Here is a 25,035-nt window from a genome sequence, read left to right as displayed (position 1 = left end):
GTATTACCCAAAAGGCCCTGCGCGAATAAATCTTAGCAGGCGCTGAAGCACTGATGAACTGCGCAGGCGTCAGGCTGACGACGTCCCCGAGTATCACGCATGCGCGCAGCACACGAGGCCTTGAAAATGTCGGTTGCAGGTAAGAGTGATTTTCCGTGTTTTTATCTTAAACACCGACTTCGGGATAATTCCTCTGAATTTCGGAGACCGTGGGCAGCAACACCGAGACAGTCCTGCCCTCTTCCCTCTCTCTCAGCCCCTCGATCCGTACACGGGCCCCGTGGAGCTCCCGGCTGATGAGGGAATGGGAACCGATGGATCTCTCAGACAGAGCTGAGCTCCAGCTATCTAAATGCAAGGATTAGGAACTCGGAGAAAGGGAACAAAACCCGTCTGTGGACACTCTCTGGAGGTCCAAGATTCGTATGTTACACGACCGCTGGACTAAGTGTGTAAATGTAGGAGTGGACTATGTTGAAAAATAGATGTGCTGGATTTTCTAAAATTGACTCCTACCTTAGGCCACAAACTTATCTGTCACTCCTTATTTATTTATTTATCTATCTATCTATTTATTTATATATATATATATATATATATATATGTATATGGAAAAGCAGTATAACATTAGATGATCATCACCATAAGATGAAAGTTGAAACCTTAGCCTTTGCTTTAAATCAGTACTTAGTCTTTCCTGTGATTAGAAAATCGGAATCTTGGTTAAATTACTGGACATAAAGTATGGTGAGGTGCAGTGCTAGCATTGTAGATTAGCAAATATTCTACTTTGGATTGGACTTCCAGAGCACAGTTACTGGATATCCACAGGACAGTACTGTCAAAGACTAAGATGGTACTTTCAAATAGCATTGGAAAGGAAATGAGCGGGAATTTTTACAGTGATACAGGGCAAGAGAAGGATTGGAATTGAGAGGATAGTTCTGATTGATGATCTCCATTCATGCCAACAATAATTTTATAATAATTATTCTGTGATTCTGTGTGAAGCTTTCCCTGGTCATTTGCCACCTCTTCTTGTGATTCTGCTCCTAAATGTGAAAACTTGGAGATGTGAGTTTAAAATTATGCCATTGAACTGGTTGTAAGAATGGATCACACCTATTGGTCCTCATTTGCTTCATTCAGAGCCTTGTCAATAGCATAAATAACTGAATAAACATTTCATTAGAACGGGGTGGATTAAACTGAATATATAGGATCTTTAAATTATACCCCTTCCCACTTATTATTTTCACTGGAAAAGAGATGTTGAAATTCTAAGTAATCATGACTAAAGTGTAATATGGTTTTAGAAAAAAAGCTCAAGGTCAAATAAGCGTGAAACATCTGGCGAGCATTTTATAGGAAGGGACATTAAAGACATTCATCATTGATGCTGATTTTTCCTCCCAGCACTGCTGCAAATACACAAACCACTCCAGCTCCCTTCAGATCTACTCCATGCTGTGCCTCATGAAACAGCCAAGATTAGCAGTTCACCATCTGTGGGAAAAATTGAGTACAAATACCTAATAAGATTGGGATGTGTACATTTTTCTATACACACGAAAAGAATGAAGTATGGACATTGAACCGGTGCTTGCACAAATGTTTAATGGCACCGTGATTACCCATAGGGCCATTCATTAAGAATTTCGCCGGCGCTGAAGCGCCGATGAAATGCGCAGGCGTCAGGCTGAGGACGTCCCTGAGTTTCAGGCATGCGCGCAGTACACAGAAGGCTTTGAAAATGTCGGATGCAGGTAAGAGTGATTCTCCGTGTTTTTATCTTAAACACAGACTTCGGGATAATTCCTTTGAATTTCGGACACCGTGGCCAGCAATCCCGGGACAGTCCTGTTCTCTTCCCTCTCTCTCAGCCCCACGATCCGTACACGGGCCCCGGGGAGCTCCCGGCTGATGAGGGAATGGGAACCGATGGATCTCTCAGACAGAGCTGAGCTCCAGCTTTCTAAATGCAAGGATTAGGAACTCGGAGAAAGGGAACAAAACTTATCAATCACCCATCTGTGGACACTTTCTGGAGGTGCAAGATCCGTACGCTCCACGACCGCTGGACTAAGTGTGTAAATGTAGGAGTGGACTATGTTGAAAAATAGATGTGCTGGGTTTTCTAAAATTGTCTCCTTCTACCTTAGGCCACAAACTTATCTATCACCCCTTTTATTTATATATAGCAGTATAACATTAGATGATCATCACCATAAGATGAAAGTTTAAATCTTAGCCTTTGTTTTAAATTAGTACTTAGTCTTTCCTGTGATTAGAAAATAGGGATAAAGTATGGTGAGGTACATTGCTAGCATTGTAGATTAGCAAAGATTCTACTTTGGATTGGACTTCCAGAGCACAGTTACTGGATATCCACAGGACAGTACTGTCGAAGACTAAGACAGTACTTTCAAATAGAATTGGAAAGGAAATGAGAGTGAACTTTTGCAGTGATGCAGGGCAAGAGAAAAGGATTGTTGTTGAAAGGATAGTTCTGGTTGATGATCTCCTTTCATGCCAACAATAATTTTATAATAATTATTCTGTGATTCTGTGTGAAGCTTTCCCTGGTCATTTGCCAGCTCTTCTTGTGATTCTGCTCCTAAATGTGAAAACTTGGGGAAGTGAGTTTAAAATTATGCCATTGAACTGGTTGTAAGAATGGATCACACCTATTGGTCCTCATTTGCTTTATTCGGAGCCTTGTCAATAGCATAAATAACTGAATAAACATTTCATTAGAACGGGGTGGATTAAACTGAATATATAGGATCTTTAAATTATACCCCTTCCCACTTATTATTTTCACTGGAAGAGAGATGTTGAAATTCTAAGTAATCCTGACTAAATTGTAATATGGTTTTTAAAAAAAAGCTCAAGGTCAAATAAGTGTGAACCATCTGTCGAGCATTTTATAGGAAGGGACATTAAAGACATTCATCATTCATGCTGATTTTTCCTCCCAGCACTGCTGCAAATACACAAACCACTCCAGCTCCCTTCAGATCTACTCCATGCTGTGCCTGATGAACCAGCCAAGATTAGCAGTTCACCATCTGTGGGAAAAATTGAGTACAAATACCTAATAAGGTTGGGATGTGTACATTTGTCTCCCAATTTATGATGTAGGAGCATTGATATTATGCTGCTTTGTGCGTAAAATATACAATCCTCTTTGTTCAATTCTTTATTAGCTAGTGAACTTGCAAGTTTGCTTCATGGAGTTAAGCAATTTAATTTTAAACAACAGCATGAATTGATAAATGTTACCAATTTTAAATAGCAAAAAGTTTATAGTATTTTTTTCCTGGGAAAAAATAGAAGGGGGAAAAAGAAGACTTTTGGTCTGAAGTTTGAATAGTGTTATGATGTGACTGCATTTTTCGAAAGAAAAGAACAAAAATTGTAGTTATCCAAATGCAGAAAGGTTAATCCTACATTAAATGTGAATTACGATTAAGAGATCCAAGATAATGTTAATTTAATAAAATAATTTAAATCCAATTATTGCTTTAAATCTACATTATACGTTCAAGAATGCATTTTAGGTAGCTCAACACCTCATGCAGGTCAGTCAGGTATCTCTGCTCCCTTTAAACTTGCACGTTTCTGTTTCCGAGATGCCTTTGAAACTTACTTTGACCTTATTTTCTGAGCTTCTTTTAAACTTGCAGGTTATGTGGAACATATCATTCTATAATGTGATGTCTAAAAACAGTGATTTGGAAGTGAGGTATGATGTATTAATATGAGAACATCTAATAATACAGAAAATCTGCTGGTCCGACACCCAAGACCCAACCATGGCAGGTTCACTAAGTTTTACTGTGGTTCGTCACATGTTTGGAGGGCTGTCGCCTGAAAGTAATGATCATTAATCACCATCAATGTTACATAGTTCACACTGAAAATAAAAGCACAGGGGAGAAATCGGCCTCTGCCACACCTTTTTTTCAGAGTGCTCAGTGGTTCATTTGAAATCAGGTCCAGAATTTTCCTGCACTTCTGATGGGAAATCTGTTGGATGTGTTTCTGACAAACATAAACCCAAAAAATGTAATGAGTCAATGCACCAAGTGGATTGAACACCAGCACTTTTGAACAGTGTGTTTCAGCCTATTCTGTTTCAATCTTTATGAAATGTGAAATAATATGAAAGGTCTAGAACAAGGGTGGGCAAACTTTTTGACTTGTGGGCCACAAAGGGTTCTAAAATTTGACAGGGGGGCCAGACCAGGAGCAGATGGACGGAGTGTTTTGGTAATACACCTCATAAGAGAAAATAAAATATCATGGGATATGTAGAAAACATGTGCTTTAATTTCAATTGAAAATGAACAAATGCATTACAACAAAATATCTGTCTTTGAAGTCCCATGGTATTTAGCTATTTATTGAAATGACTTTTAAAACACTGAAAATTAAATGAATAAAATACAGCTTTTTTAAATAGTAACAGTTATTATTTTAAAGCACTGAAAATTCTGTTATCCTTCAAGGTATTATCATCATCACTCTCCTCCTGACTGTCTTTATTTCAAAACCGGTAGGAGATGCAGGTCTACTTGTCCTACTCCTTCTTATTCAATTGTCCACTGTGCCAAAACTCAACAACGACCAGCACAAAGGCAGAACAATGCCAGCGTGCCAGTATGCGGAGCGCGTTATTGATCTGGAGTGCATTTTTTATTTTGAGAACGTACGTGCACCTGCGTACTACTCGTGTCCATCACTTAACAGGAATGACATGTAACATGTAAGGCTTATTGAAAAAAATATTTTCAAATGCATTTTTTACATAACACAACGAAGAAACTTATTTTTAATTTCAGTGGGAACAGTGTTGTTGGTCTCCCTTTTTAGTTAGCGCATCAAAGTCTGGATTTAGTTTTGTTGTGGCGATTCTCAGGATGGATCTGAGGGGTTGGTCAGTTAACTTGGATCTGTGGCTGGCTTTGTTGATGTTCATGACGCTGAACGCCTGTTCACACAAATAGGTCGAGCCGAACAAAGAGTAAAGCGCAAATGTGGAGTAATACGCTGCACCTCAACAAAGGTCAATGTATATAGAGTGCGTCATCTATTGGGAAAACGCCAGAATTGTGGGGAAAAGACGTTAACAAGGTTTATTAATATAATTTCATCAAGTTCTGCGGGCCGGATTAAAAAGCTTAACGGGCCGCATATGGCCCGCGGGCCGTAGTTTGCCCATGCCTGGTCTAGAACTTGATAGAGGGCTAAAAGATTACGAGAGGCATAGACAGGGTGGATAGTCAGTACCCGTTTCCCAGGGCACCAACAGCAAACACCAGAGGGCATATGTATAAAATTAAGGGAGGAAAGTTTAGGGGAGACATCAGGGGTAAGTTTTTTTTTTCACAGAGGGTTGTGAGTGACTGGAATGACTTGCCAGGGATGGTGGTGGAGGCTAAAACATTAGGGGTATTTAACATCCTCTTGGACAGGCACATGGATGAAAGAAAAATGGAGGGTTACGGGGTAGTGTGGGTTTAGTTCTTTTTTTTAAGGTTTATATGGGTTGGCACAACATGGAGGGCTGAAGGGCCTGTACTGTGCTGCAGTGTTCTATTCTGTGGCTCTAAAATCTTTTACATCACCAGTTGAGAAAATCATCTTTGTTCTACCTCCAATCACAAAGAGGAAATCTGCAGATGCTGGAAATCCAAGCTACACACACAAATTGCTGGAGGAATTCAGCATTAGTACTCTTTTCCATAGATACTGCCTGACCTGCTGAGTTCCTCCAGCATTTTGTGTGTGTTGCTTGTTCTACCTCCTCTCGGTCTGCATTTTTCTACCAGTGAGAACACGCTTCCACCAATTCTGTCTGGCTACATAATGATATCAAACACCTTTGCCCTGGGCAACAAGTAGCCTTCACATCAGAAATGTGCCAGACTCCAGGGAGACAGACTACTGTCCTTAAAGGCAGTATTCTTTGGCATTACCATCACTGAGTTCACCACTGTCAGTCACCTGGGTGAGACTTCAGGGGAAATACTTATGTACAATACTTCGTGTATTGTGGTGATGCAAGAGTTGCTGAGGATTTTCAAGTGGGAAGAAGAGGAGTGATATTTGGAAATCTGAAATTGAAAGCATCATTTAGCAAGAAAATCACAAATAGGTGGTTTGCAGAAGCTGTGGCGAGTAAATCCTTCATTAACCTGTTACTTAGGTTGTGTGAGAGTGCAGATGAACTCAATCAAGACTCAACCAGAGGAGATTAAAGTTCTTACTGACAGTGATTTGCTCGCTGTTGAAATGAATACCTCTCTATATAAAATTCAGTTTGCACATGTTGTTGTCACTGGGTAAAAATTGTACAGTACAAGGTTTTGCACACACTGGTCATTACAAATTAGAGGGGATATTGGTGGGAAGGCGGGGAGACCTCCAGTGTCCCTGACGCCCTCACGTAGAAGGTGTATATCCAGCTGCACTTTAAGGAGTTAGAGCTGGAACTGGATGAATTCCGCATCATCCAAGCGTCAGAGGGTGTGATAGGTATGACGTGCAGAGAGGTGAGTTACACCCAAGGTGCAGGACACAGGAAACTGGGTGAGAGTCAGGAAGGGGAGTGAGGTTAAATAGCCATCGCCGAGTACTCTTGTTGCTATCCCACACAACAACAGGTGGACACTTTAGAAACTGTTGGGGGGAATTACCTGGCAGAGGAAAGTCAAAGGGGTGATAGGGGATTTGTTAGTTAGTGGAACAGAACTAGAAAGGGACGAATATCCTAGTGGCAAGGCTTGCTGGTGCTCCCCTGTGGGGTGGGTGGTTAAACTAAAGTTGCAGGGAGGATTGGAGCCAGAATGACAGAACAGATAGTGGAGAGGTTGAATTGAATCGAATTAACTTTATTACTTACATTCTTCATACACGAGTTGTGAAATCTTTATGTTATGTCACTGTCTAAGTGTGCAATGTTAATTTTAGTTTATAATAAATAGTATGTACAACAGGACAGTCAGGATAAATAAAAGTACAATTGTATCAGCATGAATTAATCAATCAGAGGGCCTGGTGGAAGAAGCTGTCCCTGGGCCTGTTGGTCCTGGCTTTCAGGCTGTGGTACCGTTTCCCAGATGGTAGCAGCTGGAACAGTTTGTGGTTGGGGTGACTCTGGTCCCCAAAGATCCTTTTTACACAGTGGCCCTTTTTACACACCTGTTTTTGTCAATGTCCTGAATAGTGAGAAGTTCACATCTACATATGCGCTGGGCTGTCCGCACCACTCTCTGCAGAGTCCTGCAACTGAGTGAAGTACAGCACCCATACCAGGCAGTGATGCCACCCGTCAGGATGCTCTCAATTGTGCCCCTGTAGAAAGTTGTTAGTATTTGGGGCCCCGTCCCACACTTCCTGAACCGCCTGCGGTGAAAGTGGTGCTGTTGTGCCTTTTTCACCACACAGCCAGTATGTACAGACCCGGTGAGATCCTCGGTGTTGTGTGTGCCAGGGAACTTAAAGCTGTTCACCCTCTCAACCCCAGATCCTGGGTCAGCCTGTCTCCATTTCTCCTGTAGTCTGCAGCCAGCTCCTTTGTTTCAGTGACATTGAGGGCAAGGTTCTGTTTTTGACACCAAACAGATGTCATTCAGACCTCAGGACATGAGATTACGATATTGTAGCCATTACTTGGACTTGCTTGCGCCCAACAGTCTGAGGGATTTCAAGGAACAAATCTGTAGAGAGATTGCGGACTATGCCAAGAAACAAAGGTTGTTAAAGTGAGTGATTTTAACTTTCCGTTTATTGACTGGAATCCTAGGCTGTAAAAGGACTAGATGGGGTAGAGCTTATTAAATCTACCTTAATCAGTATGTAAAATTCCCGATGTAGAAGTGTGCAATAAGCTATTGGGAAGTGATCTAGGGCGAGTGACAGAAATTAGTGTATGGGAACACTTTGTATCTACTGATCATGAGATTCCAAGTAAATACAGAAAAGCAGAGGCCTGGACCTCTCTTGAGATTCTAAATTGGAGAAATCCAATTTTTATGATACTTACAAGGATTTGACAAGTGTGGATTGGGACAGGATGTTTTTTAGCAAAGGAGAACTTGGTAAGTGGGAGTTCTTCAGAAGTGAAATTTTAAGGGTGTAGAGTTTGTATGTGTCTGACAAAATAAAAGTTGAATGGTAACTAGTGCAGGGAATCTTGGTTTTCAAGAGATATTGAGGCCCTGGATATCTCGTTCCTCTAAATGCCGCGGACTGTTGGTGCAACCAAAATTCATTAATGACAGTCATTTCATAATTCCACTCCCGAACTCATCTGACTTTCCTTTAGTTGTCTTCTGTTGGATTCTAAAAGCTTCCTAATGGTCCTTTGCTCTTTTGTTTGCCCTCTCCTCTGATTTTATGTTGGTTTTGGATTCTCATTTAACCCACGGTTGTGCCCTGCTGCCTTTCCAATGCTTCCACGTCTTTGGGATGTATCGATTACTCAGCTCTCGAATTGCTCCCAGAAACTCCAGCCATTGCTGCTCCATTGCCACTCCTACCTTTTCCCTTCCAAACAAGTTTGGCCAGCTTCTCTGTCACAGAAACATGGAGAAGTTCAGTACAGAAACAGGCTATTTGGCCCATCTAGTCAATGCCAAAAACATTTAAGCTCTCTAATGCAACTACCTGCACCGGGATCATCACCCTCCATACCCCTACCATCCAGGTACCTGTCAAACTTCTCTTAATGGTGAAATCGAGCTCATATTCTCCACTAGTGCTGACATCTCATTCTGCACTCTCACGACCATTTCAGCAAAGAACTTTTCCAAATGTTCCCATTAAATTTTCACCTTCCCCACTTACCCATGACCTCTGGTTGTCGTCCCACCCAACCTCAGTGGAAAAAGCTGCTTGCATTTACCCTATCTATACCCTCATAATTTTGTTTACTTCCAACAAATCCTCAGAGCAATGTAAAATTTCCTTGTTTATGTTTAGAGCCTTTTTTAGGTGTATAAGATGATGAGGGGCAGTGAGTGTGTGGATAGCCAGAGGATTTTTCCCCAGCATTAAGATGGCTAACAGGATGGGGCATAGTTTTAAGGTGCTTGGAAATATATGCGGAGGGGATGTCAGGGGTAGGTTTTTTACACAGAGAGTGTTGGATGTGTCGAATGCACTGCCAGCAGCGGTTGTCGAGGCGGATACAACAGGGACTTTTAACACTCTCTTAGATAGTTACATGGAGCTCAGAAAAATAGAGGACTATGCGCTAGGGAAACTCCAGGCAGCTTCTAGAGTAAGTTACATGGTCGGCACAGCACTGTGGGCCAAAGGGTCTGTAATGTGCTATAGATTTCTATGATTCTATGAAATTCAAGGGAAATCTCCAAACCCACGGAGTGGTGACTAGTAGTGAATAGTGGGGAAGTTACTGGAACTTATGTGCAAGAACCGGAAATATAAGTATTTGGATAGATGTGGACTGATTAAGGATAGACAGCATGGCTTTGTGCATGGTAGGTCATGTCTAACCAGTCTTACAGAGTCTCTTGAGGAAGTTATCAGGAAAGTGGTTGAAGACAAGGCAGTGGATGTTGTCTACATGGACGTTAGCAAGGCACTTGACACAGTCTCATATGGGAGGTTGGTCAAGAAGGTTCAGTCACTCAGCATTCTAGATGAGACAGTAAATTGGATGAGACACTGTCTTTGGCAGAAGCCAGAGTGTGGTAGCAGATGGTTGCCTCTCTGACTGGAGGCCTGTGACTAGTGGTTGCCACAGGGATCAGTGCTAGATCTGTTGTGGTTTGTCATCTATATCAGTAATCTGGATGATAGTGTGGTTAACTGGATTAGCAGATTTATGACCACCAAGACTGGTGGTGTAGTGGACAGCGAGGAAGACTATCATGGCTTGCAGTGCAATCTGGACCCCCTGGGAAAATGGTTTGAGAAATGGAAAATGGAATTTAATTCAGACCAGTGTGAGCTGATGCACTTTGGTTTGACATACCACGGGAGGTCTTTCACAGTGACTGGTCGGGCACGGAGGAGTGTTGTAGAAGAAAGGGACCTGGGAATACAAGTCCTTAATTCACTGAAAGTGGTATCACAGTTAGATAGTGACGGAAAGAAAGATTTTAGCCCATTGGCTTTCGTGAACCAAATCCTGACAATAGATGGATATTATGTTGACTTGTAAAAGAGGCCTAATTTGGAGTATTGTGTGATGTTTTGGTCACCTACTGACAGGAAAGATTTAAAAGAGATTCAAAGATTTCAGAGAAAATTCACAAGGCTGTTGTCAAGTTTGGAGGACTTGGGTTATAAGGAAAGATTGAACAGGTCAGGACTTTATTCTTTGGAATGTAGAAGATTGAGGTGAGATTTGATTGTGGTAGAGGGGCATAGATAGTGTAAATGCAAGCTGGCTTTCTCCACTGAGATTGGGTAGGACTTCAACCAGTGGCCAGGGGTTAAGGGTGAAAGGTGAAATGTTAAGGGGAACATGAGGGGAAACTTCTGCACACAAATGGTCATCTAGGTTTGGAATGAGCAGCCAGCACAAGTGGTGCACGCGAGCTCGATTTCAACATTTAGGAAGTTCGTGTAGGTACCTGGATTGTAGGAGTGTGGGAGGGGCAATTTAAATAGTTCAGCACAAGACTAGATGGCCCAAAGGACCTGTTTCTGTGTTGTACTTTTCTACAAGAACTTGAAGTATTACAAAAATTCACTCTAACCCCTTTTACCAGCTGTGCGGACCAACCAGTCATCTCAGCAGGAATTTTTTTATATGGTGTTAAAGCTGTAGCACTTTAAGTTAATAATACATAAAAGAATTCCCAGATGCACATCCACAAAGACAATTTGCGTGAGACTGTTTCAGTTACTGTGGGGCCAGGCACCCATGCAGCTCAGCAGGAACAGGGAATAATACCAATGGAGAGAGTCAAACTGAGCCAGGTCACAGATTGGAGACGGCAGAAATGCCCCATTCTTATAGAGACAGGAAGAGCTTCAGGGAATTGATGGTCATTCCAGATACCAGCACTCTGCCCAGTCAGAAGATGATTTCTCTGTCCAACTTGGGTTGAACCTCACTGTAACCGTGTGATACCAAGTCAAACCATGGCAACTCAAGTAATCTCATCTGAAATGTTATCCTAAACCCATTGATGGATTTTGTAAATCTTTTCACAGGTTAAAAACGAGAAGGAATTTTTCGCCGGGGATCTCAAACAGAAAACGCCAGTTTTGCTGTCTCTGTCTGGATATTTAAGAAGTGGAGCGAGGGATTCAATCGACTATCCTTCCTGCTCAGACTGTGGAGAGGGATTCAATTGATCATTTGACCAAATAGCAAGCCAGTCATCTTATACAGGAGAAAGGCTGTTCACCTGCTCAGACAGTGGGAATAGATTCACTCAGTTATCACAATTGAAGGTACATCAGCAAGTTCACACTGGGCAAGGCCATTCATCTGTTGTGTGTGTGAGAAAGGATTCAGTTGGACCTGTGGACACTCCAGTCAGTTCACACCACACCTGGTAGAGGCTGATGATCTGCTGAATTTCTGGGAAAGGATTCACTCAGTCATTTGACCTAATGGCTCACCAGCGAGTTCACACTGGGGAGAAGCCATTCACCTGTTCAGTCTGTGGGAAGGGATTCACTCAGTCATCCAACCTACGGAGTCCCCAGCGAGTTCACACTGGGGAGAGGCCGTTCACCTGTTCAGAATGTGAGAAGAGATTCACTCAGTCATCCAACCTACGGAGTCCCCAGCGAGTTCACACTGGAGAGAGGCGCTTCACCTGCTCAGTCTGTGGGAAGAGATTCACTCGGTCATCCAACCTACTGGTACATCAGCGAGTTCACACTGGGGAGAAGCCATTCACCTGCTCAGAATGTGGGAAAGGATTCAGTGAGTTATCCAACCTACTGGTACATCAGCGAGTTCACTCTGGGGAGAAGCCATTCACCTGCTCAGTCTGTGCGAAGGGATTCAGTCGGTCATCCAGCCTACAGAGTCATCAGCGAGTTCACACTGGGGAGAAGCCATTCACATGCTCAGAATGTGGGAAAGGATTCAGTGAGTTATCCAACCTACTGGTACATCAGCGAGTTCACACTGGGGAGAAGCCATTCACCTGCTCAGAATGTGGGAAAGGATTCAGTGCTTTATCCAGCCAACTGAGACATCAGCGAGTTCACACTGGGGAGAAGCCATTCACATGCTCAGAATGTGGGAAAGGATTCAGTGAGTTATCCAGCCTACAGAGACATCAGCGAGTTCACACTGGGGAGAAGCCGTTCACCTGCTCAGAATGTGGGAAAGGATTCCGTGAGTTATCCACCCTACAGAGACATCAGCGACTTCACACTGGGCAGAAACTGTTCACCTGTTCAGAATGCGGGAAGAGATTCACTCAGTCATCCCACCTACAGAGTCATCTGCCAGTTCACACTGGGGAGAGGCCATTCACCTGCTCAGACTGTGGGAAAGGATTCACTCTGATATCCCGCCTACAGAGACATCAGCGAGTTCACACGGGGGAGAAGCCGTTCAACTGCTCAGTCTGTGGGAAGGGATTCACTCAGTCATCCCACCTACGGAGTCACCAGCGTGTTCACACTGGGGAGAAGCCATTCACCTGCTCAGTCTGTGGGAAGAGATTCACTGTGTCATCCCACCTACAGAGTCATCAGCGAATTCACACTGGGGTGAAGCCGTTCACCTGTTCAGAATGTGGGAAGGGATTCACTCAGTCATCCAACCTACGGAGTCATCAGCGAGTTCACACTGGAGAGAGGCCATTCACCTGCTCAGAATGTGGGAAGAGATTCACTCATTCATCCGCCCTACAGAGTCACCAGCGAGCTCACACTGGGGAGAAGCCGTTCACCTGCTCAGAATGTGGGAAGAGATTCACTCATTCATCCGCTCTACAGAGACACCAGCGAGCTCACACTGGGGAGAAGCCGTTCACCTGCTCAGAATGTGGGAAGGGATTCACTCAGTCATCCTACCTACAGAGACATGAGAGTGCTCACACCGGTGAAAAGCCATTCAATTGCACAGAATGTGGGAAACGGTTCACTCTGTCATCCAACCTTCTGAAACACCAGCGAGTTCACACTGGGGAGAAGCCGTTCCTCTGCTCAGAATGTGGGAAGAGATTCACTCGCTCATCCGACCTGCAGACTCATCAGCGAGTTCACACTGGAGAGAAGCCATTCCCCTGCTCAGAATGTGGGAAGAGGTTCAGTCACTCACGCTCCCTGCAGAGACACCAGTCAGTTCACACTGGGGAGAAGCCGTTCATCTGCTTAGTCTGTGGGAAGAGATTCAATAACTCATCCAGATTGCTGGAACATCAGCGAGTTCACACTGGAGAGAGGCCGTTCACCTGCTCAGAATGTGGGAAGAGATTCACTCACTCTTCCACACTACAGAGACATCAGCGAGTTCACACTGGAGAGGAGCCATTTACCTGCTGAGAATGTGGGATAGGATTCACTCAGTCATTCCAACTACTGGCACACCAGTCAGTTGTTATGAATCCCTAGGTTTTGTTTGCTGTGGACTGTCATTTTAAGAGAGAGAGATTAGGAAGGTGAATCAGTCTGACTTGCAGCTTGTTTACATCACTCACAGCTTGTTTAGTTTTAACTGAGGACACAGACTCTCAGAGTCAGACGGAGATGAAGGAGGAAAAATGGAAAGATCGATACAAGGGAAATAGGTGCCAAGGGTCACTGTTTGGAATTTTCCTATGCCCGCAAGTATGGGTTAATTATCGATTCATCATACATCGAATGTGTGGTTGTCACCTCGTTTGATCCATAGGAGTGGATCTGATTTGGGGTATCATGTGAAGACCACCGATGTGTTAACCCTTGCCTGGGTGTGGTGTGGTAATTCACTTGAAGACGATACGCCTTGTGACAAGTCACTTTGGGTGATAATTAGTATGTGGATTTGGAAGGATGACAGATAATATCTACAGTGACTGTTCTCTTGTTTTACCACCATGGAACCTGTGGAATTCGACATAATTGCCTTCTCTCGACATTTACCCTGGATTACATATATCTCTCTCATCACCTATTCTGTGGTTGAACTGAACTTTCATACTTTACCATCTCAAGACTCCAAGCCTTGTCCCCCCCAAGCTCAATAGTTTTGGATTTATATTTACACACATATATACACATAACACTGTTAACTTTTGTTTATCTTGCTTAAGTTACTATATTATAAGTCGATTCTAATAAAGATAGTTTTAAGATCAAAAACAGACTCCTGGTGTAGTCTCCACGAGGAAACCTGCAGATGCTTGGAAGTCAAACATACACAAAATGCTGGTGGAGCACAGCAGGCCAGGGAGCATCTTTAAGGAGAAGCACTGTCAACGTTTCAGGCCGAGACCCTTTGTCAGGCAGTCTCAGGCAGTCCTGATGAAGGGTCTCGGCCTGAAACGTCGACTATGCTTCTCCTTATAGATGCTGCCTGGCCTGCTGTGTTCCACCAGTATTTTGTGTGTGTTGTTCCAGGTGTAGTCTATTGGTGCTGATTCGTTTCTAAAGCTTTACGATTCATAACAAAATTGGGGCCTGCATCTGGGATATGAACAGCTATGGGGGCGTAGTCATTAATTATCGATTTCATTGGGGAAGTCCCTTTTGATATATTTGTGTGTAGAAAATCAGCAGCGGATGCTGATTATTGTTTGGAAGCGGGAACCTCTGAGGCATTAGAGGATGCCAGACGGATTGAGTTGTTGAGTCTTGCCAGAAGGTTAAAACTTGCTATGTTGAAATTGACAATGAGGAGGGAACAGATGCAGAGGGTAATAGCTGAACATTATGTATCTGAGGGTGTGTTTAAAGTGGAGGAGTTGGACGTGTTTCCTGGAAGTAAACCTAGTGAGCTTGAGCTCCAGGACAAGTTAGAAAAATTAAAGATGGAGGCTCCGGAAAGGCAGAGGCAACTTGAGGCTAGAGAGGCAGAAAATCAGAGAGGAGGCAGAAAAACAGAAGGAGGAAGCAGAAAGACAGAGGCTATTCGAGCTGGAAAAGATACAGTGGTTTCAGCAAAGGGGTCTAGCGTTAGACTCTGGTAATAAGTTTGAGGCTAGTCAGGAAATTAAATTGGTACCTCCATTTGATCAGAAAGAGGTTGATAAATACTTACAGCATTTTGAGAAGGTTGCTTAGAATTTAAAGTGGCCAAAAGAGGGTTGGTTCTCTTACAAAGGGGGAGGCTTAGCAAGCCTATTCTGCTTTGACAGTTGATGAAGCAGCTGATTGTGACATAGTGAAACAGGCTGTGCTCAAAGCTTACGAGTTGGTCCCAAAAGTTTTGAAATTTGTGGAAATCTGTGAACCGGACATATGTAATTTGCTTATGAGAAGTCTGTGTGTTTTGATTGCTGGTGCACATATATGATGATGATGATAAGTATATGATGATTTTAATAGCTTGAAAGAGTTAGTTTTAATTGAAGAATTCAAAAGGTGTGCTCCTGACGACATAAAGACATATTTAGATGAAAAGGATACTGCCAATTTGCAGGAGTCTGATAGAATAGCAGATGAGTTTGCTTTTACTCATAAGGTTAAGATTATCCCAAATAAGAGCTTCCAAAAGAGTGCCAGAGATCACCAGGGTAAACCAGAAATTACAGCTGGGACTAGTGACAAGAGTAAGGATGAAGGGAAGCAGTTGAAAGAGAAATATTCTGGTCTTGCTTGTTACTATTGTAAGAAAGCTGGTCATGTGAAGGCTAATTGTTCTATCCTGAATAAGAAAAATGAAAAGAAGCCAGTCCCAAATGCCGGTGTTCAGTTTGTTGACGCACCTATAAACCCACAGGGTTCTGAACATTCTGTTGAGGCTCAGTTATGGACTGAGAACTCTGACTGAATTAAGAAGGCTTTTGATCATTTTATGTCAAATGGGTTTGTATTAGTAAAGGAAGGGTCAACCCAACTACCAAAAATTCTTCGAGTTACTGGGGATTCTCAGTCACTTATATTAGACAGCATTCTAAAGTTTGGTGATGAGACGAACACTGATGAAGTAAATCTTATTAAAGGCTTTGGGGGTAGCATGGTTTCTGTGCCATTGTACAAGGTAACTTTACTGTCAGGGTTGCTTTTGGGACCTGTTAAAATTGGATTATACTCCATTTTACCATTGGAAGATGTTAGTTTGCTGTTAGGGAATGACCTAAAATTGTTCCTGCAGCGCTGTTGACAACTAAGACAACCGCTGACGACCCACAGATGGATTTTAACATTTATCCTTCCTGCGCAGGAACTCAAAGTATGGCTAAAAGTATGCCGACGCAGACGAATCTGTGCAGCATGATTCTGATACCCATGATAGCCAAAATCGGGATTCAGGTTATGATGACTTGTCAGGGAATTTCTGCCTTCATTGTTTCAACAGGATTCAGTCGTAAGTCTGATGAGAAAGATTTATCCCTGTCTAGGAAGGAGTTTATAGCAGAACAGAACCGAGACCCTGAGATTGAAGCTTTAAAAGAAACAGCCCTCTCAGATGATGAGATTAAGAATGTGCCAGTAGGGTATTATCTCATGATGAAGTGTCAATGAGGAAGTGGAGGCCACCTGCTATACCAGCGAGTGAGGAATGGGAAATTGTTCACCAAGTTGTAGTTCCTAAAGTTATATGGCTGAAATTTTAACTTTGGCCCACAGTATGCCATTAGGTCGACATTTTGGAGTGAATAAAACTGTAAACAGTTATGTAATAATTCTACTGGCCTAATTTGAGGAAAGATGTTGTGACCTTTTGCAGAAGCTGTCACACTTGTCAAGTTGTGGGTAAACCGAATCAGGTCACCCCAGTGGCCCCACTCTGCCCTATAACTGCATTCGGTGAACCCTTTTTAAAATTTATAGTGAGGGGAACTTTGTCCTTGTTAAAGGAACAGTGGATTGATGGGGATGTACATGTTAACTTGTTAGACTCTGTTTAGAAGTTCAAGAATAAACTACACCAAGTCTGTAGTCTAGTGAGACAAAACTTAAAGATCTCTCAAAACAAAATGAAGTGTTGGTTTGATAAGTGGGCTTGAGAAAGAAAATACCAGGTGGGAGATAAGGTGCTTGAAATAGTCTCTCAAATTAATGATCTGAATAATGCTATTAAAACACCCGACCAACGTAAACTAACACAGGTGGTACACATAAATATAATAAAGCCGTATTTTGACAAGCAGGCACCGTCTGTGAGTGTTGTTGTCAAAACATATTGAGAATGAAACAATCGACTCGTCTGAGAATTTTCACAAGCCAAACATGGTCCCAGTTAGGCTAATGAACTCGGTTGTTCCAGAAAACATTGATAACAAGTTGGCTCATCTGCAGCCAAAGCAACAACAACAGTTGAAGGAAGTAATCCTGATGTTTAAAGATTTATTTCACGATGTTCCCAAGCAAACCACAGTCGCAGTACATGATGTAGATATTGGTCAAGCCAAACCGATTAAACAACACCCATATTGCATGAACGTCGAAAAGTGTAAATTGGCTGAGCAAGGAATTGAATATATGATGAAAATGGTATTATTAGTCCTTTGGCATCAGATTGGAGCTCACCCTGCGTTATTGTGCCTTAACCTGATGGTGGTGTTAGATTTTGCACTGATTATGGGAAGGTAAATGCAGTAACAAAAACAGAATCCTCTCTTATCCCTAGGGAGGATGATTGCATCAATAAGTCTGGAAAAGCTAAATTTCTTACAAAGATTGATCTGTTGAAAGGGTATTGGTGTGATCCATTGACGGACAGAGGTAGAGAAATTTCTGCATTTGTGACACCTTCTGGGTTGTATGAACACAATGTTTTCTCTTTTGGAAGAAAAAATGGTCCAGGATCATTCCAGAGAATGATTGATTCTGTAATTCCAGGGTTAGAACACACAGATGCCTATATTGATGACTTAGCCACAGGGAGTGACACTTGCATATCTCTGCAGTAGAGAAGCCGTTTGACAGGCTTTCTCAGGACGACCTTACAGTTAGCTAAGAGTGAATTTGGCCATGCCACTGTGACCTGTCTTGGCTATGTTGTTGGTCAAAGCAAGTTGGCTCCTGTTCGGGCAAAAGTCCAGGCAATTTCTCAAGTTCCTATTCTGACTGATAAGAAGGCTCTTAGAAGGTTTCTGGGAATGGATGGATATTTTCGTAAGAACTTTGCTGCTATCGCTCTTTCTCTGACCAATCTCCTGAAGAAGCGTGAAAAGTATGTTTGGACCGAACCTTGTCGGGAGGCATTTGATCGATTGAAAGTTATTATTTCAGATTAGGCCAATCAATGTAGTGCTGTCAGCCAATTTCATTAGCAGGTTGAAGGTGTGGGTGGCAACACAAGTCATGGGTGCACAGAGAGTAAAGGAGAGGGCCAAAGAGACAACCCTGTGGGGTATGTGTGCTGAGGGTCAGAGAGACAGAGGAGATGGAGCCCACTCTTACCACCTGCCGGCGATCTGACAGGAAGTCCAGGATCCAGCGACACACGGCAGGGTGAAGGCCGATGTCTCAGCTTCTTGTCGATACTTCACGCCTTTGTATGGCTACTGCTCTGCCCATGACTGCAAGGAACTGCAGAGAACTTTGGAGAGCAGAGAACATCAGAGAAACAAGCTTCCCCTCCATGGACTCTCCGTACACTTCCTCTCCCTCAGAAAAGCAGGGCATGTACACAAAGAACCTCATAACCTGGACATTCTTCCTGCAAACCCGCTCCCCCATCGGGGAAGAGATACAAAAGCCTTAAAGCGAACCACCCGGCTCAAGGACGGCTTCCTGTCTGCAGTTATTAGCCGAATGAATGATAAAATGGACTCGACCTCACAATGTAACTCGACGTGACCCTGCACCATATGTCTATCTGCACTGCACTTTCTCTGCAGCCATAATGTTTGTTACAGTTATTGTTTTATCGTATATCAGCTCGATGTACCGTTGTAATGTATCGATCTGTGTGGATGGTACGTCAGGGAAGATTTTCACTGTCGTTCAGTACATGATGATAATAAACAAATTCCCCATTTTAATTGTGTGCAAATATTAGACAGACTGAGCTTCTGCTCTGGAACCACAGAAGGAAACTGAACTGTTGTCTTTCTGAGGAACGCAAATAAATAGAAAAGGCTTTAATCTCTCATTACGATCTGCGGTAAGTGGGATCAGGTGACTGGTGGTGGGTCTCCCATATCAATATCAGAATCAAGTTTAAAAGCACCGGCATATGTCATGAAATTCGTTCAGAAGTAGAACCTAATTTTTGACCATAGATTTTAACAATTGTGATTTAATATAAGAATATAACTATCACATTGTTAAATTATATAAATAGTACAAAATGAAAAAAAGATGTAATAAACTATTTTAATTGTGTGGAACTATTTGACTGACTGGGTTGTTGCTTTGGAAGTAGTGGAGTGAAGCTTAACTGAACTGCACACATTTATGAGAAGCTCAGATAATTATAAAAAGCTAAATTCTCACATAAGTGGGTCAGACACCCAGAAACATCGGCAGCACTTCAGCAGGTAAAAACAGTGGAATGAAACATGCTGAAAATATTGCAGAAAAAAAAACCATATTGTCCACCACAACGAGAGGACGTGACAGATCCGGATCTCACTGCCTTGTCTGAACGGGGAAAGATAAAGCTCCACGTACACGTAGAGCAGTGACCCGCAGATGCTGCAGATCTGCAGAGAAACGTGAACAGGAAACGGGATCACGTGGCCGCTTTGGTCTCTCACCCCCAGACAGATGTCCGTTTACCCACTACTCTGTGGAAAGAAGCAAACGCCGCTCACATCTCCACTCACCTTAAATGTATTAGACATTTCAACCCCCAGGAAAAATATATCGTCTATCCACTCTATCTATTCCTCTCGTAATCTTATAAACGTCCATCCAGTCTCACCCCAGCCTACGCCGCTCTGGAGAAAACAACACAAGTTTGTCCAAACTCTCGTTATAGCTCATGTCCTCTAATCCAGGCAGTGTCCTGGTAAACCTCTTCTGTGCCCTCTCCAAAGACCCGACATCCTTCCGAGAATCGGGGCGACCAGAACAGTATGAAACAATCCAGATGTGGTCTAACTAGTTCTATAAAACTGTGTTCCAAACTGTGGCGTTTTAGAAACGAACCAGCAGCACTAGAGTTCACAGTGGAGTCTGGTTTTGATGTTAAAACCATTATCTTTAGTAGTATCGACTTATAATATAGTAACTTAACGAAATGAAGGGAAATTAACAGTGTTATGTGTATATGTGTGTAAATATAACCCACAGATTATCGAGCCTGAGGGAACAAAGCTTAGAGTCCTGAGATGGTAAAGTAGGAAAGTTCAGTAATCCACGGAATAAATGATGGGAGAGAGATATTTGTAATCCAGGGTGAAACGTAGAGAAACGGCCGTTACTTCAACCAACCGCCGTCGAAGTTCTTATCCGCTGAATCCGTCCACAGACGAGTTACCGTCTTCCAGGGGTTACCACACAACATACCCAGGTAAGGGTTAACACAAGATATTCCAAAACCCACTCCTATGGATTATACGAAGTGACAGCCACAGACGTTCGTTGTGTTTCCGTCTACCGATGATCAACCCACTCTTGTGGGCATAGGAGAGTTCCAAGCCTCAGCTGCGACTAACTGAAGCGATCAGCTTTTTTCTCTTTCTCTCTCACTCTCTCTCTCTCTCTCTCTCTTTTTTAGACTGGCCGACTGCCTGTCTGCAGATCGCTCTCTCTCTCTCTTACGGTTCAGTCCACAGTCAGCGCTGTCAGCCTGTGACTGACGTCATAGTCCCGCCTCCTCACGCCGGCCGGCGCTCTTAAAGAAACAGTCACAGTACGACCGCAGGCTCGTAACAGCCGCAACACAACTTCCCGACTTTTGAACTCAATGCTTCAACTAATAAGGACAACCATGTCATTTGCCTTCTTAACCACCGGATCAATCTGTGCAGTCTCTTTCAGGGAGCGATGAACTTGGAGTCTAAGATCCCTCTGATCATCGACAATGCTCAGGGTTTTGCATTTAACAGTGTACTGTCTCATACATTCGACCTACCGAGCTGCCAAGATGATCATCACTAATCAAATCTCACTGAGATTTCTCAGGTCCTGTTGAATTTATTGCCAAGTGCTCAAGTACGGGAAGGTACAGGAACAGAGAAACACTGACTTGTGGCAGCATCACAGGCAAGTACATTCAAATAATACGCGGAACAGAAGTTATACGGTTCTCTGTCAGTAACAATCTGTAAATATGTTTTATGTCATTAACAATATTTAAAATACATTGTGTCATGATCAATACTAAAATGTGCATGTGTGTCAATAACAGACTTGGAAATGTTGAATTTGTTCCCTGTCTCCATTCCTCCTGTAATCCACAACCAGCTCCTTTGTTTTCGTTACAATGAGGGAGAGGTTGTTTTCTTGACATGACTGTGTCGGGGTGATGACTTCTTCTCTATACGCTGCCTCGTTATTATTTGGGATCCGGCGGATCAATGTACCGTGGTCAGCAAATCTAATTAGCAGATTGGAACCCGCCACTGCAGCCCCACAGTGCACTATGTACTGATTGCAAAGCTACGAAATTGCATGTGAATAGCCTCCCCTCCCTCAACTCCACTCTTTCTGCGTCACCAGCAGACTGGGGCATCTCACATCTCGCTGCCTCCGCCAGGACATTAAATTGTGAACAACTGTGGTCAGGGACTGCTCTCTGGGGTACTCCAAACGCTACCTCCTTCCAGTCTGAAAATGACCCACTCATCCAGACACACACTACCGGCAGTTTATCGATCTCCAACGAAAAAGCCTAATCACCTACTCCTGAGGGTCAATACCATTGCTGACTCGGAGTTTACCACCGTCAAATGCCGGGAGGGACATAATAATCAGAAAGTCTCTAGTCACAGCCGTGTAAATAAAATGTGATCTCAGTGGGTGTGTGGCGCATGCTCAGAACGCGAAGGAGACAGACAAACTGAGCCAAGTCACAGACTGATGAAGGGGAGGAATGATCCATTTTGACACAGAGAGGGAAGCGGAGAGTTTGATATTGTTCCTGATGCCGGAACTGTAGCCTGTTAGAAGATGAAGTCTTGTTCCTCCAACTTGTTCTGAGCTGTGACAGTTTTTTTCAGAAGGCACCATGGAGAGTAAAATTACCTGAGTTGAAATGTTGTCCTTCACCCTCCAACGTGCGTTGTAAGCTTTTAACAGTGTAGAAAAGGCAAAGGAATTGTCTATGGGACTCACAAACACGTTAGTCCGCTGTATCTGTCAGGTCACCATCGCTTGAATGCCTCCGGTCCTTGAATGTGGAGGCGGAGATGTTGGAGAAGACAGCGCCCCACTCGCGACAAGGAGAGCCCGATCACGTGTCCATGTCCGTGATCTGATTGGATACATCGCCATGACGTTATAGCACTGTGACGTCATTCACTGGCTCTCATTTTGGAAGGGATTCAGTCGGCCATCGCAGATACACAAACAGCTTCACACTGGGAAGCGGCCGTTCACCTGCTCCGTGTGTGCGAAGAGACTCATTCAGTTAACCCACCTTGTGATGCTCCGGTGAGTTCGCAATAAATAGAGGCCACATTTCTGTCTGGAGTGAGCAATGAGTTTTACTCAATCATCCCAGCTGCTGCAACACCAGAAACTTCACATCAGGGAGGAAGTTCAAATCAGCTCCGTGTTAAATGTTTAACCATCACGGTGACTGAAGGCAGCTGCGGGTTCATGAGGGACTGTTACTGTCAGATTCTGCAGTTCTTGCGGCTGCTCATCGCACCCAGGACTGAACCCTGGTCACTGAGCATTGGAGGAGTCCGTTCTGCTGATGGTAGCCTTAAACTAGACTGGTGTTTAATATTGTGGATCTGTGAAAGATAAATCAGGTCTGTATCAAATCCCGTGTCTCGCTTGAGAGGCCACTCAGCCCAGCTGGTCCCTGCCCATGTTTCTGTTCCATATCAGTATATGAAAATCTACCCCCGCCGTTTCCCTCTCACTCTCCCTGAGATGACAGGTTGCATCTAGTCACCACTCCGTGGGATAGGAGATTTCCCTTGAATGTCATAGAATCACAGAAATCTACAACATATTATCGATACTTTGTCCCACAATGTTGTACCGACCATGTAACTTACTCTAGAAATTGCTTAGAATTACCCTACCGCATAGCCATCTATTTTCCTAAGCTCCATGTACCTATCTTAACAGACCTTTTTGTATCCGCCTCTACTACCGTCGCTGGCGGTGCATTCCACACACACGCCACTCTTTGTTTAAAAAACTTAGCTCTGACATGTCCTCTATACCTACTTCCAAGCAGCTTAAACCTATTCCCCCTCATGTTAGCCGTTTCTGCCCTGGGAAAAAGCCTCTGACTATCCACACGACCAATGCCTCTCATCATCTTATACACCTGAATGAATTTCCTGCATGATTGTCTCCGGGCTGAACAAGACGATGAGCTCACTGTGGTTGTGACGTTGTTCAGGGCTCCGGACGAAGTTGGTTAAACTCCTTCTTACCCGCTCTTTTCAACGTTTTGGGTCATTTTCACCAATTTTAAAGGATTGTGCCTCAGACAGCTGGGTTGTTGCAATTGTTACGTGCCAGCAGCAATAGATCACTAACGGAGTCTGGTTTCGATGTTAAAACCACTCTCTTCATTATTATAGTGACGGGGTCCTGAATTACCCTTATGAACTGTATTTTTGAAAAGAGAGAGGGAGATGTTCAACACCGGACACAGAGAGAGGGAGGGAGGGAAGGTGGACAGAGAGTGAGAGAGAGAGAGAGAGAGAGAGAGTTAGAGAGGAAGACTGCTCGGAGACGATGTTATGGTTTCTCTGCAAGCTTGTTGACACTTTTACAAGGACACTGTCAGCTTCTGTGTTCTTACAGAGAGAGAAGGGAGGAACTGTTTGATGGACAGCTGGGGCTCAGCACGATGAGATAAGTAGGAGGTCCGCTGATAGACCTCCAGACACATGGTTTTGGACACTGAATGAGCTTTGTTGTGTCCACAGAAAAAGTTGGGCTTTGGAAGATCGATCCGGAGCATCGAACAGTGGCTCTCGCAGTGTGAAAAGGCTGTGACCGGTGGGGAGTTATTCGTGTGTCCATCCCTCGCCTGGGTTAATAACTCCACCACTGAAGAACGGTCCCATTTATAGTGGTCACAGTCGGTGACTTCCAAAGGATTTCGGAGGACGAAGGGACTATCGACGGCGTCAGCTTACCTGAAGACTCAAAACTCTCCCTCTCTCTCTCTCCATCACTCCCCGACTCAATCCCACGAACTGAACCGAACTTCACTCATCACCGGAAGACGGTATCCATTCACCCCGAGGCGTGAAGAAGCTTGGCTTTCCTATTTACACACACACACACACACACACACACACACACACACACACACACACACACACACACACACAATCATTGCTAACCTGTTTGATATATCTGCATTTATATTGTTGTATAGCGTAGTTACTAATAAAGGGAATGTAGAGAGAAGGCAATTACGAAGAATTCCACACACATTCCACGCTGGGTAAACGAAATAACAGTCGCCGAAGATCTTATCCGTCGATTAGCTCCGAAATCCACTTAGAAATATCACCAGGTGACAGTCACAGGAATATCGTCTTCAAGTGATTACCACAGAACACCCCGATTCCAGGTAAGGGCCAACAAAAGTGATACCACAGGATACTCCAGCAAATCCACACATATGGATGATACGAAGTGACAGTCACACATCCGTTCTGCACTGCGTGTCGATGATCAGATCAACACAACCTTTTGGGCATGGAAGAGTTGCAGCCTATAGCAGTCACACGCTGAAGTTCCAACAGCTTGTCTCCCTCTCCCTCTCCCTCTCCCGCTCCCTCAGGCTGCCGCAGCCTGTGTCTGACGTCACAGCCCCGCCTCACTCAGCCACTT

The 25,035-nt window shown here is 43.7% G+C and overlaps 1 protein-coding gene across 1 annotated transcript; it reads left to right on the top strand.

The window, feature by feature from the left end:
- The first annotated feature begins 1,149 nt into the window (after nucleotides 1-1,149).
- Nucleotides 1,150-14,321, top strand: LOC132389382 (gastrula zinc finger protein XlCGF26.1-like). The gene is made up of 2 exons (XM_059961903.1): nucleotides 1,150-1,766; nucleotides 11,200-14,321. Exon 2 carries the CDS (start codon nucleotides 11,605-11,607, stop codon nucleotides 13,498-13,500), a length of 1,896 nt encoding a protein of 631 aa, XP_059817886.1. The 5' UTR covers nucleotides 1,150-1,766; nucleotides 11,200-11,604; the 3' UTR covers nucleotides 13,501-14,321.
- The last annotated feature ends 10,714 nt before the right edge of the window (nucleotides 14,322-25,035 follow it).

This window comes from Hypanus sabinus, unplaced genomic scaffold (genome assembly GCF_030144855.1).
Source record: "Hypanus sabinus isolate sHypSab1 unplaced genomic scaffold, sHypSab1.hap1 scaffold_553, whole genome shotgun sequence".
Classification (NCBI taxonomy): Eukaryota; Metazoa; Chordata; class Chondrichthyes; order Myliobatiformes; family Dasyatidae; genus Hypanus; species Hypanus sabinus.
The sequence above is the reverse complement of the archived record's forward strand: the minus strand, read 5'-3'. Positions and strand labels throughout refer to the sequence as shown.